Consider the following 18,679-nt stretch of genomic DNA (forward strand, 5'->3'; position numbering starts at 1 on the left):
GTTAAAAACACTGGCATATTTTACTGGGAGAAGAACAACTAAAATCATTGTTACCAGAAAAACCCTTATTCACTTTTAGGAGAGCACCTAACCTCAATGACCGTTTAACCACAAGCCACTTCAATAGAAATGCCAAAAAACCACCACTGTATATGGGTTCTGTTCCATGTGGAAACTGTAAGGTGTGTCAACAAATGATTAAGAAAGAGTTTATGATTGATCGATTTCTTAAGAAATGGAGGATTAATACACATATTAACTGCCAAAGCACTAATGTGATTTATTGCATCTCATGCTCATGTGAACATTTCTTTGTTGGGATGACCACTAGAAAATTGGGTAAATGCATGACGGAACATCTAAGTAATATCCGTAATGACCGCAGAGATTTGGAGAATGGCAAACAAATCACTAGTGTGGCTAGACACTTCCGCTCTAATTATGGATGAGGCACAGGAACCTTTAAGTGTTGGGGTTTGGATCAGGTGAAACCTGGTATTAGAGGTGGCGGGTGCGAACAAATATTGGTACAAAAGGAGACCAATTGGATATTTAGATTAAATTCAATCATGCCTCATGGAATGAATGAAGCTAACAATTTTTGGGTTTTTCTGTAATTACATGTATATCAACCTTGTAAATAAATATTTGATCTATCTTGAGTGGATGGCCAATAGCTACACCATGTTAAGTATCAGATCATTAATGACATGAAATTTTATCTTTACGGAATGACCCTCCCACTGTGGACAATATGGGGGATATTAATTTACCATTCCTGAATTCTATTCTAGATACATTTCTATTTTGATTTATTATTCAATTAGCACATCTAATAATTTTGATTGGAACAGCCAATAGAATGCGCACTCAATCTGATTGGCTGATTGGATCAGCCAATCCGATTGAACTTGATTCTGATTGGCTGATTGAATCAGCCAATCAGATTTTTCCTACCTTAATTCCGATTGGCTGATATAATCCTATCAGCCAATCGGAATTCGAGGGACGCCATCTTGGATGATGTCATTTAAAGGAACCTTCATTCGGACTTAGGACGTCGTTAGAAGAGGATGGATCCGCGTCGGCTGCTTCAAGATGGTCCCGCTCCGCGCCGTATGGAAGAAGATAGAAGATGCCGCCTGGATGAAGATGTCTACCGGTCCGGATGCCCTCTTCTTGCTGGATAGGATGATGACTTCGGACCCTCTTCTGGACCTCTTCTTGCCGGATAGGATGAAGACTTCGGACCCTCTTCTGGACGGATCAGTGATACCCGGCGTGGTGAAGATAAGGTAGGAAGATCTTCAGGGGCTTAGTGTTAGGTTTTTTTAAGGGGGGTTTGGGTTAGATTAGGGGTATGTGGGTGGTGGGTTGTAATGTTGGGGGGGGTATTGTATGTTTTTTTACAGGCAAAAGAGCAGAATTCTTTGGGGCATGCCCTGCAAAAGGCCCTTTTAAGGGCTGGTAAGGTAAAAGAGCTGTAAAATATTTATTTTAAAATAGGGTAGGGCATTTTTTTTATTTTGGGGGGCTTTGTTATTTTTTTAGGGGGCTTAGAGTAGGTGTAATTAGTTTAAAAAATGTGTAATTTAGTGGGGGTTTTTTTGTAATTTAGTTTAGTTGATTTAATTGTAGATAATTGTAGATAATTGTAGGTAGTTTATTTAATTAATTTATTGATAGTGTAGTGTTAGGTTTAATTGTAACTTAGGTTAGGATTTATTTTACAGGTAATTTTGTAATTATTTTAACTAGGTAACTATTAAATAGTTATTAACTATTTAATAGCTATTGTACCTGGTTAAAATAAATACAAAGTTGCCTGTAAAATAAATATTAATCCTAAAATAGCTACAATATAATTATTCTTTATATTGTAGCTATATTAGGGTTTATTTTACAGGTAAGTATTTAGCTTTAAATAGGAATAATTTATTTAATAAGATTTATTTTATTTAGTTAGATTGAAATTATATTTAACTTAGGGGGGTGTTAGTGTTAGACTTAGCTTTAGGGGTTAATACATTTATTAGAGTAGCGGCGAGGTCCGGTCGGCAGATTAGGGGTTAATACTTGAAGTTAGGTGTCGGCGATGTTAGGGAGGGCAGATTAGGGGTCAATACTATTTATTATAGGGTTTTTGAGGCGGGAGTGAGGCGGATTAGGGGTAAATACATTTATTATAGTAGCGGTGAGGTCTGGTCGGCAGATTAGGGGTTAATAATTGTAGGTAGGTAGCGGCGACGTTGGGGGGGCAGATTAGGGGGTAATAAATATTATGTAGGGGTCGGCGATGTTAGGGGCAGCAGATTAGGGGTACATAGGGATAATGTAGGTTGCGGCGGTGTGCGGTCGGCAGATTAGGGGTTAAAAAAATGTAATAGAGTGACGGCGATGTGGGGGGGCCTCGGTTTAGGGGTAAATAGGTAGTTTATGGGTGTTAGTGTACTTTAGATCACAGTAGTTAAGAGCTTTATGAACCGGCGTTAGCCCAGAAAGCTCTTAACTCCTGACTTTTTTCTGCGGCTTGAGTTTTGTCGTTAGATTTCTAATGCTCACTTCAGCCAAGACTCTAAATACCGGCGTTAGAAAGATCCCATTGAAAAGATAGGATTCGCAATTGACATAAGGGGATCTGCGGTATGGAAAAGTCGCGGCTGGAAAGTGAGCGTTAGACCCTTACCTACAAGACTCTAAATACCAGCGGGCGGCCAAAACCAGCGTTAGGACACCCTAACGCTGGTTTTGATGGCTAACGCAGAACTCTAAATCTAGACGTTTGTTTGTCAGATGCTAATTTGCAAGCACTGTATGTGGGCTAATGTTGGACTGACATGAAGAGTATTTATTATAGTATACTATGTCCTCCTGACTCGCCTTAACACCATATTGGGATTATAGGTGCATGCTTAGGTATAACCTAATCGCAACAAGACTGCGCATTAAGGGCAAGGGTCCATATATGTATGTTAAGAATGATGATCTGAATATACATCCACTTACATATTATGAGCTGTTTAACATACTAGGTCCGTTTGACTGTTGTGTACTTAATATGTCCACTTTATGATGGCAGCTGATATCCTCCTATTGCGACGAATGCCCAAATAATGGGTAATGAAGTTAACCCAGACTGTAAAATGCATTCCCATCCCGTTTATAATATGCACCACATATGCCTCTATGTTTAGCTATGTATTCTAATGGATAAATTGGAGGATGCTGGATGCATCACGAGTGGAGGGTGTAATACTCAGGAGCATATACAGCACTGCTAATCCAGATTTTATGGCTTCATTAGCATTATACACTTGTATAAGAAGTAAATATTACACATACAGATCCGGATTAGGGAACATGCTGTACCAGTCAGAATCTGTTTATACACTACGCCCTCTTTTATGTGATGTCACAATCTGCCTACCAATCATGATACCCAGAAACAGCACACGCTCACACCACAGCCACACACAGCATAGATAGGCTGCATGAGGGGCAGTTTTAGATGCAGCACCATGATTGGTGGATAGCAGGCAGTATACCTGTATTTAAAAGGGTGGCATTTGGGGCTTTTTGTCAGTTACTACTGACAATGAAAAAGGCCACTACTTGGGCCGAAACTAGCTTGTGTATTTTATTAGTGATATTGCATGTTTTTTCACCCCTGGCACCTGATGCCGACGACTGCAGATATCGGCCAGAAAACAGGGGAGTGAATGCATGCGATTTTTATCTCACTTGATTATTACTTTGGTTGGTGGGGTTTTATTTATTATATAGAGGTTGTTTCCTCATTTTTATATTATATTATTAAAAGTTACTTTTTAATTACTTACTACTTAGACTAGGAAAGAGTGCTAATTAAAACCTAAACCTTTGCATTCTTTATTCATATTGCACAAGCTCTCACACTAAATATTTTTTTTATTCCTATTATTTAATCAGAAAGAAAAGCTATACTAAGGTTGTGGCAGACATTGCAAGGGCTAGTCATGGACACCAGTGTCCGTGTACGGACACCTTGCCTATCCCTGATTGCCATGTTACTGTAATTCTTCGCATCCACCTCCGGGTGTCACTGGCAGTAGAGTGGTGACCAGCTTCATGTTCAAGTTAGGATGGAATGTTGGCTCCATGTTACCCTGCTGTGTACGGGCTAGCTGGTATACATTGGTAGAAGGGGCCACCGCCACTACCAGCTCCAAAGGCCTCTTATCATTCCCCTCAGCCGGGAAAGCTGCCTCAGTCCCATAAGGGGCAACACTCTCATCTCCTATGAGTAGATGGGCCTGTATCTCTATAATTCTCTGCAGCTCCCATTCCAGCTCCTCAAAATGCCTCAGAATGAGCATCTATGTCTCTTGCACCCAAACTGTCACAGCATCCATTTTTACCTCCAATCGAGTACAAACAGATACTTCAGAGAAAGAATGCAGAATATGGCTAATAAGCAGGTACAGAAATTTTTTTTTGCAATAGCTTGTCCTTCATAAGCAAGTTTGTAGTATGACTTTGCTTGTTATACAGCTCACATTGGCTGTGATACCCAGATCCACCTGAGAGGTTAGGTAAGAGCCTCTGACACACACGCGTCGCCACTGCAGGCAAACTGTTCCGTTACCTTAACGCGTGAGATAAAAACCTTCCAAACTGGTCTATGTGTTCAGCAGGATAAGTGCACTAATTTCTGGCAAATATTGTGTATAGATGAATACTCTAAACACTGATTGTGATGACCAGGGTTAACCAACCCTGCACCAGTCACTTGTTGGCACAGAAAGGGTTTACAGACCCTTTCCACTTTAACTAATCTGTTACAGTCTAGCCGCTCCAGGCAAGCCTGTGACTTAGTTCAGTGGGTGCAAGGGTTAACAACATTCTCTAGTCTGTCCTAGACTTAGAAAAAATGAATGCCCAAAGTCCCCTTTAATGCCACCCACACTAAACTATCTCTAAGCTGCCACCACTTAAGATTGATTATATGGGAAATCTTAAGGAACCCAGATTAACAAATTAAATCCCAGAATACAATTTAGCAAAAAAAAATATAAAATCACAATAAATAATACTACCAGTCTCTTTCAGTAACGTGTTTCAAATATTAGACAAAGGCAAACACGTAATAAGTGAATGTTTATTATGCGAAAAATTATGCACAGTGCATTATTAATTTAAAGATGTTAACAAATAGAATTATACACAAGCAAACAGCTTTAAAATAAAAAGGAGAAATAACAGAATCCAATTCTTTACTAGCTTTAAATATCTGTGCCAAGGAGAATGGCCAGGAAAGATGGTCATTCACTCTGTTGGTATACAGCCTCCCATGTAGAATGAACAACTTGTATTGTTAGACACAAAATATTATACCTGTGTCTCTGATATCAAATTTATTGACCCCATCTTCTTACAGAGAGATCTCTTTTAAGACATGAGATAAAGTTCAGAGTCTTTGGCTGAAATTATATAACATCTTATAACTTCTGATATGTATATCTATTTCATATTCATGGAAAGTCAATCCCTTAGTAATGTTGTGAGGAGTATTTTGATACCAAACATCATATATATTGCATTCTTTAGGTTTCTAAGGCATTATTACTTATAAAAGTTTATTAAATTGCCAGGGTGGTTGTCCTGTCAATTACCTCATGTGCCTGAATAGGGGCACTGTGTTTCATCATTCTCTGTGCTGAAAGGTTGTGGCAATAAAACTGACCAGTTAGACCATAAAGTTTTCTCTTGTGTATCTTACAAACTATTTATTAGGGTTCTCACTTATCAAAGGGAAAACACAGCAACATATTTCTTCTTGAAAAAACTAATGTTTTTAGCATACAAGCTAAAGAAAATTAACCCATTAGCATCTAAATCATAAGGTATTCATGACACTGATATATAGCGGATTCATCAGTGAGGTCACTGCCCAGAAGCGTCCCGCACTAGCCCCCAATTTAATACCTTTAATTTAATTATATTAGCTCAAACAAAACAATTGACTGATTATAACTGATCTAACAAATATGTATCAAATTAAATAAGATGATGGGTTAGCCCCTCTCCAAATAATTGTTACTACCTATTCTTGTATGCTAGATCTAACAAAAACAACAATTGATAAAACCTGATCTAACAAAGATCTAACCAACTGAATATTTGTTTTAAATTTTTTAATTAAAGGGGATAACCTGGCTAAAGTCCAGAACTCAGCTAAACTCAAGCTAAAATGTGCCTTACAGTACTGACAAGACGTTTTATATAATCCAGACCAGAGAACTTAAATTGAGCTCTATGGAGCTGTGGGTATAATGCTCTCTGTGTAAGCTTGCACTTTTTATGTCTATTTTTTTAATTTGTTCAATAAAGTTTTCACTTTTGAATTTCACATGATTTCTGTTACTTACTATGTGCAGTGCTTTACTTTTTACTGGGCAGGTGTGCTGACTTACATGCCTTATTCTTGCCCCCTGTTCCCTGCCTCTAGACCCTTACATCCACCTATTTGGCACAAGCTGCCTGTTCTATTTTCCCTGTCATTGCTTTAGATTTTCTGCTTATATACTCAGACCAGTGTCAGTAAAATGATTATACCCATGGACCACCATCTCCTGATAGCTACAAACCCATATCAGACCTCAGATTTGATTCTACTTCCTGCAACCCTTGTCAGGTCTACGTCCATAACTGACCTCAGATCAGACTAATGATCATGAAGCTCAACCAGCAACTGATAAAACAGGTATTATTAATATGCAGCAACGTGCTGAAGAATGAGGGGAAAAGGACATGAATCACTAAAAAATAATAATACAAAAAGGCAAGAGAAAAATGGGTCAGGCCAGAGCATTTTCAAAAGGGGACCAAAAATTGTATTATATGAGGTTTTAAAGGGATATTAAACTCAAACATTTTCTTTTGTGATTCAGACAGAGCCTATCATTTTAAATAAGTTTATAATTTACTTCTATTAACAAATGTTCTTCATTTCAATGATATTCTGTGTTGAAGGGCTACCTAGGTAGGCATCTGGAGCACTACATAGCAGGAATTGAGTGCTCTTGCAAATGGATAACATTCTTGCAGAACTGCTGTCATATAGTGCTCCAGAAGTGGGCCGGCTCCTCAGCATACATCCCTGCTTTTTAAAAAAAAATATATACCAAGTGAACAAAGAAAAATTGATAATAGAAGTAAATTAAAAAGTTATTTAAATAAGAAACATTTTGGGTTTCATGTACCTTTAAAGTATTAACAATATAGACAAATATGCATTAATTACACATACCAACATAAACTTCTTATTTTCACTTTTTTTTATATATTTTTTTTCATATTTTTCGGCTGCACAAAAGCTTAAAGGGCCATTATAACTGAAAAAAATGACTTGCTTAACCCACTTAGTGCATGTAATTTTAAGGCTATCAACCCTGCAGTATTATGTGTTTAACCCTTGTAGTGCTCGGCTCCTGAGCGGAACTCCCCAATGATCCAATCAGCAGCACTAGTTTCAGGACTCAGGTGTGGAACTACCACTGCTTATTGGATCGGCTGCATTTTCTGCTCAGGACCAGCAGTGCACCGTGAGTCCAAAGCGGTATTTCTACTTTGTGTTTAACCCCATTGCAGGGAGTTTTTGCACGAGAGTAAACCTGACACACACAATAAATTATCACGACTATGTTAACCTACTCCCATTGTAGTCAACACCCATACTCGCACGCTAACCTCACCGGGTATATTCAAGAGCGCTAAAATCGTCATGAATTACTAATATTTCGCATTCCAACGTTCTTCACATAGAAAATAATGCACTTATTATTAAATATTTATATATATATATATATATATATATATATATATATATATATATATATATGTATATAAAAACCTATACATATATATCTATTCCTATAGATATATAGGTATAGAAATGTATTTTACATTTTGAAATTTATGTAAGAACTTACCTGATAAATTCATTTCTTTCATATTGTATATCCCATACGTCACTAGCTCATGGAATCTTACCAATTACATGAAAGAAATAGATATACTGTAGATATATATTGTATATATTGAGATATACATATATATACACAGTGTATTTAAAAATAACAAGAACATTTTCTTCTAAGTGAAGAGCATAGGAATATCAAGTATTTCAATTAAAAAACATAAAAACATATTAAAATTGTTTTAAAATGATATTTCAAGGTATTTGGGAAGGGCTCAAAAGTGTATATATATATATATATATATATATATATATATATATATATATATATACGTCCATATATGTGTATATACAAATAAAATTCTAAGCAGCTAAATAACACTAAGATACAGCACAAGGGTACATGACTAAATATACTGTGTGTCTGCAATCAGAAGTGACCCATTTATAATAATTATGTTATAATTGGAAGCATTATAAATCTTTCTTAAAATATATATATATAGCCAATCGTATTTCCTTAGTCTAAACATAATTATAATATGAATGGAGCCCTTATTGCATGTACAGTAAGTATTTACAAGTAGCGCATGCGCACTTTTTTATAAACCCAGATCATCCAACATAGGCTCAGTTTCTGTTTAGGTGGTAAAGTTTGGAAACTGGTGGTAAATTCTCCATAGACTTCAATAGAGATAAATGTTTTTACCACCAGGTTCCAAACTTTGCCACCTCAATGGAAACTAGGCCATAAATGTCACGCTTAAGCAGTGCATGAGCACAGTGAGAAGTGTCACAGAGCGGTCCTGCAGTTTGTTAAAATGTGCATTTGCGGCACCATGATGGCCCTGCCTGAGTAGGCCACTGTTATAGGACTTGTATAGTGAATCTAATGGTATGTTTGGCAGAAAAAGGATTTTCATAATAAAATAATATAAAAACAATGGAAAACATATAATAGTGAGTAATTACAAAATAGTATGTTATTATACAATCTTGCAAAATAATAAAAATAAAAATTTTGGGTTGCATACGCCTCTTAAGGTAAAATAAACTGCACCCCTTTTCATATTCCTGCTCATATTTCAAGACCACCCACATTTTGAATAGGCAACAAAGTTGTTTACCTAACATTTAGCTAATCACCTTTTCTAATTTGCGACATTTATCATTCAAAACTGCGCAAAATTTGAATTTATGACATTTTGAGTTTTTTCCAACAGGGTACCATGTAATTTTCCTTTTACACATAAATCTCCAGTATGTCACTTACAAGCTGTGCTCCCTATAAGGTGTAGTTTTCTGAGCTCACACAAACATTTCAAATATGGCTGCCAGGTGTCCAGTTTGTAACCAGACAGTTCAGTTTTTCAGTTGGCTGTTCAGTAAAAAATATTTAAAAACACTGGACACTTAACTGATATGGTCCAACCTGAGGCATGATTGTTACAGTAATCATTCTATGTGACATTCATTGCTAGATTTGCTCATTTTCCTTTTACTGTAATCTACTACTTCCATACATGAAGAGTAGTATGATATTTATGACCCATGTTTTCTGTGCTACACCATTTCTGAGGGTTGTGTGAGTGCATGTGTGAGTGTGTTAGTGTATGTGTGTAAATGGTTTTCACCCATTTTGCCCACAAGGTGCTAGTCATTGAACAGAAAAAAAAAAAAATATTTAAGTGGACTTTGTATTGCAGTTTATTACAATAGTATGGGTAACTGTACAGATCTAGGATATTATTATTGCCATGTGTCGCTAAAACACAGATTCTAGTAGTGGGCTCTTTCAATACCAAATACAGTGGGACCTTGGTTTACGAATTTAATTCGTTCTCTGGGACGTTTCGTACTGCGAAAAATTCGTAAACCGAAACACGGTTTCCCATAGGAATGCATTGAAAACCAATTAATGCGTTCCGGAGGTGAGAGAAAAAGTCAAATAAAGTCTACAAAACCTGCTGCAAAAGGCTCCAATGGCTCCAAAAGGCTCCAAAATCTGCTGCAAATGGCTCCAATGGCTCCAAAAGGCTCCACAACTTGCTGCAAATGGCTCCAAAGGGCTCAACAACTTGCTGCAAATGGCTCCAAAAGGCTCAACAACTTGCTGCAAATGGCTCCAAAACCTCTCCAACTGCTACCCACACTTCAGTATGCAGGGGCAAACCAGGACACTTGTTTCGTATTGCAAAAAAAATTCGTAAACCGAGGGGCAAACCCGGAACATTTGTTTCGTATTGCGAAAAAAATTCTTAAACCGAGACAATTTTTTTCAAGATTTTGAATTCGTAAACCGAAATTTCGTATACCGAGTCGTTTGTAAACCGAGGTCCCACTGTACTCAAATAAGTGAAGGCACCCTCCCTTCTCTTTCCTGAGACAGACAATGGGGACATGTCTGTGCCAGGTATGTTAGCGAGACCTTTTCAAGAGGATTCAAGAAGCCGTCTCTGCTAGTACATACCCAAAACATAGACTCAAAATACATGATCTGTGATTACTAAATACAAGTGAAATAATTCAAACTGAAAGGAAGTCACATGCACATGACTGAGGGTATGGGTACAAAATAACCCTCTTGTGCTTTGCAAAATAAGAGATAAATAAGAGGTCTCCTAGATACAAGTGAGTGTGACATAGTGCTGGGCATGGAGAAAGAACTGGTGACAATGAACCACTAGTAGACAAGGGACATAAAATCATAACAAGGCAAAATATTAATGCCATTATCTCGGCACATCCAATGTTACATATTATATTGTTTTGGCAAATCACTTCTAGAGATCAAAGTGATAGGCATAGAAAGGAGAGTGAGATAGGGCTAGATTCACTAACAGTCCCTCCAGGCTGTACTGTTCCTATTTTATTTTATGCAACCTTTCACTAAAGCTCCCTCATCTTTCATTCTAATTTCTACGTTGAATGGACTCCATCAAGTAACATTTTAGTGAAGATTTGGTGAACTGAAAATGCTTATAGTGAATGTAGCCCGGGGGGGGGGGGGGAGAGAGAGAGAGAGAGCGAGAGAGAGAGAGAGATCCTACCTCAGCTCCTGTGTCTCTAGTTGACGGGCTGTCATCTGCATTATTTGGAGTTTCCATGATTTGACGCTCACTCACAATGCACAGGCTGTTTGCTGACCCTCACTCACAATGCACAGGCTGTTTGCTGACCCTCACTCACAATGCACAGGCTGTTTGCTGACCCTCACTCACAATGCACAGGCTGTTTGCTGACCCTCACTCACAGTGTTCAGGCTGCTTGCTGATCCTCACTCACAGTATACAGGCTGCTTGCTGACCCTCACTCACAGTGTTCAGGCTGCTTGCTGACCCTCACTAACAGTATAAAGGCTGCTTGCTGACCATCACTAACAGTATAAAGGCTGCTTGCTGACCCTCACTCACAGTGTTCAGGCTGCTTGCTGACCCTCACTCACAGTGTTCAGGCTGCTTTCTGACCCTCACTCACAGTGTTCAGGCTGCTTGCTGACCCTCACTCACAGTGTTTAGGCTGCTTGCTGACCCTCACTCACAGTGTTCAGGCTGCTTGCTGACCCTCACTCACAGTGTTCAGGCTGCTTGCTGACCCTCACTCACAGTGTTCAGGCTGCTTGCTGACCCTCACTCACAGTGTTCAGGCTGCTTGCTGACCCTCACTCACAGTGTTCAGGCTGCTTGCTGATCCTCACTCACAGTATACAGGCTGCTTGCTGACCCTCACTCACAGTGTTCAGGCTGCTTGCTGATCCTCACTCACAGTGTTCAGGCTGCTTGCTGACCCTCACTCACAGTGTTCAGGCTGCTTGCTGACCCTCACTCACAGTGTTCAGGCTGCTTTCTGACCCTCACTCACAGTGTTCAGGCTGCTTGCTGACCCTCACTCACAGTGTTCAGGCTGCTTGCTGACCCTCACTCACAGTGTTCAGGCTGCTTGCTGACCCTCACTCACAGTGTTCAGGCTGCTTGCTGACCCTCACTCACAGTGTTCAGGCTGCTTGCTGACCCTCACTCACAGTGTTCAGGCTGCTTGCTGACCCTCACTCACAGTGTTCAGGCTGCTTGCTGACCCTCACTCACAGTGTTCAGGCTGCGTGCTGATCCTCACAGTGCACACACGACTCATTTAGCCTCACAGTGTACAGGCTACTTGTTAACGCTCACTCACAGTGTACAGGTTGCTTGCTGACCCTACCTCACAGTGTACAGGCTGCTTGCTGATCCTCACTCACAGAGCACATACAAATCATTTACCCTCAAAGTTCAAAGGCTGTTTGCTGACCCTCATTCACAGTGCACAAGCAATTATTTGACCCAAATTCTCATGCACAAGCAATTTACTGAATCTCACTCACAATGCTCAAGTATCTTACAGACCCTGCAGTGCACTGACACCTCGCTAACCCTTGCTCACACTGTACAAACAGCTCGCTCACTGACCCTCACTCACACTGCACAGGCATCTCACATATCCTTCTAATGCACTGGCAGCTCACTGAAACTCACTCACAGTGTTCAGTCTGCTTGCTGACCCTCACTCACACTGCACAGGCATCTCACACATCCTTCTAATGCACTGACAGCTCGCTAACCCTTGCTCACACTGTACAGACAGCTCGCTCACTGACCCTCACTCACACTGCACAGGCATCTCACATATCCTTCTAATGCACTGACAGCTCGCTAACCCTTGCTCACACTGTACAGACAGCTCGCTCACTGACCCTCACTCACACTGCACAGGCATCTCACATATCCTTCTAATGCACTGACAGCTCGCTAACCCTTGCTCACACTGTACAGACAGCTCACTCACTGACCCTCACTCACACTGCACAGGCATCTCACATATCCTTCTAATGCACTGGCAGCTCACTGACCCTCACTCACCGTGTTCAGTCTGCTTGCTGACCCTCACTCACACTGCACAAGCATCTTAATGACCCCTCACTGACGGTGCAAGGGCTTTTGACTGATCTTCAACCAGCACAGCCTCCTTTTACAGTTTCACAAAGGAAACCACAGTTTTATCTGACACTGGGAGGAAGTGAAGCAGCAATGTGTGACAGAGCAGGGTCCCCTGTGGAAAGATGCAGAAAGGAACAGTCCCCCAAATCTCCCAGCTATCTCTCATAATCAGTAGAATGTTGAGCAAGAAGAAAACAGCTGCATGAGTAAAACAATACAGCGATTTCTCCACGATAAGCAAGTGAGCTAAAGTCTGTAACTTTGTCCTTTTCCAGTGTGACAAATGATCTATGTTCAGTCGGTCAGTATTTGCACATGGTAATGGTAAGGAAGAGGCCAATGCTAAACTTATGCAGACACTCGTTCCCTACAGGACAAGGTTTGCTTTAAAAGCCTCTCCTAAACTAAGTTTTTTTTATACATAGGCTCACAAGGATTTTTATTTTTCAGCTGAAGAATTGGTAAACATTTTGTTATAAATTTAACGGATATAAAAGTCATATTTGAGATGTGCAATATTGCATTCCAAGTGAGCATAGTATACACAGTTATTACAGACTTTGTGACCTCTTACTGTGCACACAACTCCCAAGGCATACAGCAGTAGGTTATGTGCACTAGCATTCCAGCAGTAAGCATGTTCCTACTGGTAGTAACATAATGCTACATATGTCGGAGTCTAGAAAATTATTTTTTTTAGGACTGAAAGGAACTGTAAACTCTGAAAAAATGTGTCACGCTTATGAAACAGCACTAATTAAACTGTGTACAAATGGGTCTTAAGGACTGATTTTTAGACCCCACAAGCATAAAAAAAATTCTCAGTAGAAGAAAATCCATTTAAACCTCCCCCAAAAAACTGTCATTTTAAGATGCACTCATCATATCTGCATTTCAGCATTTTCAAGAGGTTCTCTGGGACAGGACAGGGAGGGAGACTTGTGAGAACTGGTGTTTAGTGGGTGAAGCAGCAGGCATGGGGCGGTGAGCGTGCAGTGGGCGTGGGTAAAGCTGGGTGAGGTCAGCGTGTGCTATGGCAGAACTAGGGCTTTTTTCTGATATGGAGGAGGAAGCTGTGGCAGTGACAGCAGGCAGACATCTCTTACAGCAAAAGAAAAACATTTTATTTTATTTACAGATTTTGACATTTCTGAAACTGAACTGGTTATATATATATATAATGTGTTTCTCCTTGCAAACATGCTTCTCTCAGACCCAAAATTGTTCTTTCATGATTTAGGTAGAACATACATTTTGAAATAAACTTTCCAATTTACTTATTTGATCTAATTTGCTTCATTCTCTTGGTATCCTTTGCTAAAAGCATATCTATATAGGCTAAGGAGTTGGGCGTTAACTGCTGATTGGTCGTCTTGTGATTGGCTTATCAATGTGTTCAGTTAGTTTCCAGTAGTACATAATTGCTGCTCCTTCAAGAAAGGATACCGACAGAATAAAGCAAAATTGATAATAGTAAATTAGAAAAATGTTTCATGAAAGAAAAAAACATAATTTATACTTGCCTGATAAATGAATTTCTTCCATGGTGACGAGAGTCCACGATCCTTTACATATGGGAATTACATTCACACCTACCTTATTTTTACATATAGCCAAGCAGTGAGGTTTAAAAGGGAGTAAGAGACAAAAAAAGGAGCAGAGAAAAAAGATGTACTTAAAACAAATCAACCCCAAGAGAAGGGTGGAAGATCATGGACTCTCGCCACCATGAAAGAAAGGAATTTATCAGGCAAGTATAAATGATGTTTTCTTTTCATATAGGTAGCAAAAGTCCACAATCCGTTACATGGGAACTAATACCCAAGTCGTGGAAGTCCACGAGTAAGGGAGGGATGGACAAAACAGCTTTTTCACCGAGAATTAAATCCACAACCCAATAGAAAAAATCTGGAATATCAGATAAGGAGAATCACAAGAGAGAGCAGACAATACAAAAACTGAAGGTTAAGAGAGACAACACTGTCAAAGAAATGAGTCTAATGTCTAATACATGTATAGGCTCAAAAGGAAGAGCCTGCAAAACCCTTTAACACTAGTTTAAGACTCCTAGAGAGAGAAATAGGCTTGATAACGGGCTTTATTCAGACCAGGGCCTAAAACAAAGAAGTAATATAAGGGAGACTAGCAATCATCCGAGACATAAAAAGAAAGAGCAGATATCTGCTCTGTCAGGTAATTGGCAGACAAATCCTTATCTAAACCATTCTGGAAAAACTGAAGAATCCGAGGTATTCTAAAAGAATGTCAGGAAAAACATAATTTATGTAAGAACTTACCTGATAAATTCATTTCTTTCATATTAGCAAGAGTCCATGAGCTAGTGACGTATGGGATATACATTCCTACCAGGAGGGGCAAAGTTTCCCAAACCTCAAAATGCCTATAAATACACCCCTCACCACACCCACAATTCAGTTTAACGAATAGCCAAGAAGTGGGGTGATAAGAAAAAAGTGCGAAAGCATAAAAAATAAGGAATTGGAATAATTGTGCTTTATACAAAAAAATCATAACCACCACAAAAAAGGGTGGGCCTCATGGACTCTTGCTAATATGAAAGAAATGAATTTATCAGGTAAGTTCTTACATAAATTATGTTTTCTTTCATGTAATTAGCAAGAGTCCATGAGCTAGTGACGTATGGGATAATGACTACCCAAGATGTGGATCTTTCCACGCAAGAGTCACTAGAGAGGGAGGGATAAAATAAAGACAGCCAATTCCGCTGAAAAATAATCCACACCCAAAATAAAGATTAAATGAAAAAAACTGAAATTATAAGCAGAAGATTCAAACTGAAACAGCTGCCTGAAGTACTTTTCTACCAAAAACAGCTTCAGAAGAAGAAAACACATCAAAATGGTAGAATTTAGTAAAAGTATGCAAAGAAGACCAAGTTGCTGCTTTGCAAATCTGATCAACCGAAGCATCATTCCTAAACGCCCAGGAAGTAGAAACTGACCTAGTAGAATGAGCTGTAATCCTTTGAGGCGGAGTTTTACCCGACTCGACATAAGCATGATGAATTAAAGATTTCAACCAAGATGCCAAAGAAATGGCAGAGGCCTTCTGACCTTTCCTAGAACCAGAAAAGATAACAAATAGACTAGAAGTCTTTCGGAAATTCTTAGTAGCTTCAACATAATATTTCAAAGCTCTAACTACATCCAAAGAATGCAATGATCTCTCCTTAGAATTTTTAGGATTAGGACACAATGAAGGAACCACAATTTCTCTACTAATGTTGTTAGAATTCACAACCTTAGGTAAAAATTTAAAAGAAGTTCGCAACACCGCCTTATCCTGATGAAAAATCAGAAAAGGAGACTCACAAGAAAGAGCAGATAATTCAGAAACTCGTCTGGCAGAAGAGATGGCCAAAAGGAACAAAACTTTCCAAGAAAGTAATTTGATGTCCAATGAATGCATAGGTTCAAACGGAGGAGCTTGAAGAGCCCCCAGAACCAAATTCAAACTCCAAGGAGTAGAAATTGACTTAATGACAGGTTTTATACGAACCAAAGCTTGAACAAAACAATGAATATCAGGAAGGTTAGCAATCTTTCTGTGAAAAAGAACAGAAAGAGCAGAGATTTGTCCTTTCAAGGAACTTGCAGACAAACCTTTATCCAAACCATCCTGAAGAAGCTGTAAAATTCTCGGAATTCTAAAAGAATGCCAGGAAAAATGATGAGAAAGACACCAAGAAATATAAGTCTTCCAGACTCTATAATATATCTCCCTAGATACAGATTTACGAGCCTGTAACATAGTATTAATCACAGAGTCAGAGAAACCTCTTTGACTAAGAATCAAGCGTTCAATCTCCATACCTTTAAATTTAAGGATTTGAGATCCTGATGGAAAAAAGGACCTTGCGACAAAAGGTCTGGTCTTAATGGAAGAGTCCACGGTTGGCAAGAGGCCATCCGGACAAGATCCACATACCAAAACCTGTGAGGCCATGCTGGAGCTACCAGCAGAACAAACGAGCATTCCTTCAGAATCTTGGAGATTACTCTTGGAAGAAGAACTAGAGGCGGAAAGATATAGGCAGGATGATACTTCCAAGGAAGTGACAATGCATCCACTGCTTCCGCTTGAGGATCCCTGGATCTGGACAGATACCTGGGAAGTTTCTTGTTTAGATGAGAGGCCGTCAGATCTATTTCTGGAAGTCTCCACATTCGAACAATCTGAAGAAAAACCTCTGGGTGAAGAGACCATTCGCCCGGATGTAACGTTTGGCGGCTGAGATAATCCGCTTCCCAATTGTCTATACCTGGGATATGAACCGCAGAAACTAGACAGGAACTGGATTCCGCCCATACCAGAATTCGAGATACTTCCTTCATAGCCAGAGGACTGCGAGTCCCTCCTTGATGATTGATGTATGCCACAGCTGTGACATTGTCTGTCTGAAAACAAATGAACGATTCTCTCTTTAGAAGAGGCCATGACTGAAGAGCTCTGAAAATTGCACGGAGTTCCAAAATATTGATCGGTAATCTCACCTCCTGAGATTCCCAAACCCCTTGTGCTGTCAGAGACCCCCAAACAGCTCCCCAACCTGTCAGACTTGCATCTGTTGAAATTACAGTCCAGGTCGGAAGAACAAAAGAAGCCCCCTGAACTAAACGATGGTGATCTGTCCACCACCTCAGAGAGTGTCGTACAATCGGTGTTAAAGATATTAATTGAGATATCTTTGTGTAATCCCTGCACCACTGGTTCAGCATACAGAGCTGAAGAGGTCGCATGTGAAAACGAGCAAAGGGGATCGCGTCCGATGCTGCAGTCATAAGACCTAGAATTTCCATGCATAAAGCTACCGAAGGGAATGATCGTGACTGAAGGTTTCGACAAGCTGATATCAATTTTAGACGTTTCTTGTCCGTTAGTGACAGAGTCATGGACACTGAATCTATCTGGAAACCTAAAAAGGTTACCCTTGTCTGAGGAATCAATGAACTTTTTGGTAAATTGATCCTCCAACCATGATCTTGAAGAAACAATACAAGTCGATTCGTATGAGATTCTGCTAAATGTGAAGACTGAGCAAGTACCAAGATATCGTCCAAATAAGGAAATACCACAATACCCTGTTCTCTGATTACAGACAGAAGGGCACCGAGAACCTTTGTAAAAATTCTTGGAGCTGTAGCTAGGCCAAACGGCAGAGCCACAAACTGGTAATGCTTGTCTAGGAAAGAGAATCTCAGAAACTGAAAGTGATCTGGATGAATCGGAATATGCAGATATGCATCCTGTAAATCTATTGTGGACATATAATGCTCTTGCTGAACAAAAGGCAGGATAGTCCTTATAGTTACCATCTTGAATGTTGGTATCCTTACATAACGATTCAATATTTTTAGATCCAGAACTGGTCCTTCTTTGGTACAATGAAGAGATTTGAATAAAACCCCAGTCCCTGTTCCAGAACTGGAACTGGCATAATTACTCCAGCCAACTCTAGATCTGAAACACATTTCAGAAATGCTTGAGCCTTCGCTGGGTTTACTGGGACACGGGAAAGAAAAAATCTCTTTGCAGGAGGCCTTATCTTGAAGCCAATTCTGTACCCTTGTGAAACAATGTTCTGAATCCAAAGATTGTGAACGGAATTGATCCAAATTTCTTTGAAAAAATGTAATCTGCCCCCTACCAGCTGAGCTGGAATGAGGGCCGCACCTTCATGTGGACTTGGGAGCTGGCTTTGGTTTTC

The 18,679-nt window shown here is 39.6% G+C and overlaps 1 protein-coding gene across 2 annotated transcripts in view; it reads right to left on the reverse strand.

Moving 5' to 3' along the window:
- UNC13D (unc-13 homolog D) overlaps positions 1 to 11,528 on the reverse strand; it is a 422,729-nt gene extending 411,201 nt beyond the window's left edge. The window contains exon 1 of one of the 2 annotated variants that reach the window (XM_053709129.1): positions 11,008 to 11,528. In XM_053709129.1, coding sequence (XP_053565104.1) covers positions 11,008 to 11,064 — 57 coding nt within the window. In that variant the 5' untranslated portion in view covers positions 11,065 to 11,528. The remainder of the gene's footprint in view (positions 1 to 11,007) is intronic. The other variant, XM_053709134.1, reaches the window with a different exon arrangement.
- Between the last annotated feature and the right edge of the window lie 7,151 nt (positions 11,529 to 18,679).

This window comes from Bombina bombina, chromosome 1 (genome assembly GCF_027579735.1).
Source record: "Bombina bombina isolate aBomBom1 chromosome 1, aBomBom1.pri, whole genome shotgun sequence".
NCBI lineage: Eukaryota > Metazoa > Chordata > Amphibia > Anura > Bombinatoridae > Bombina > Bombina bombina.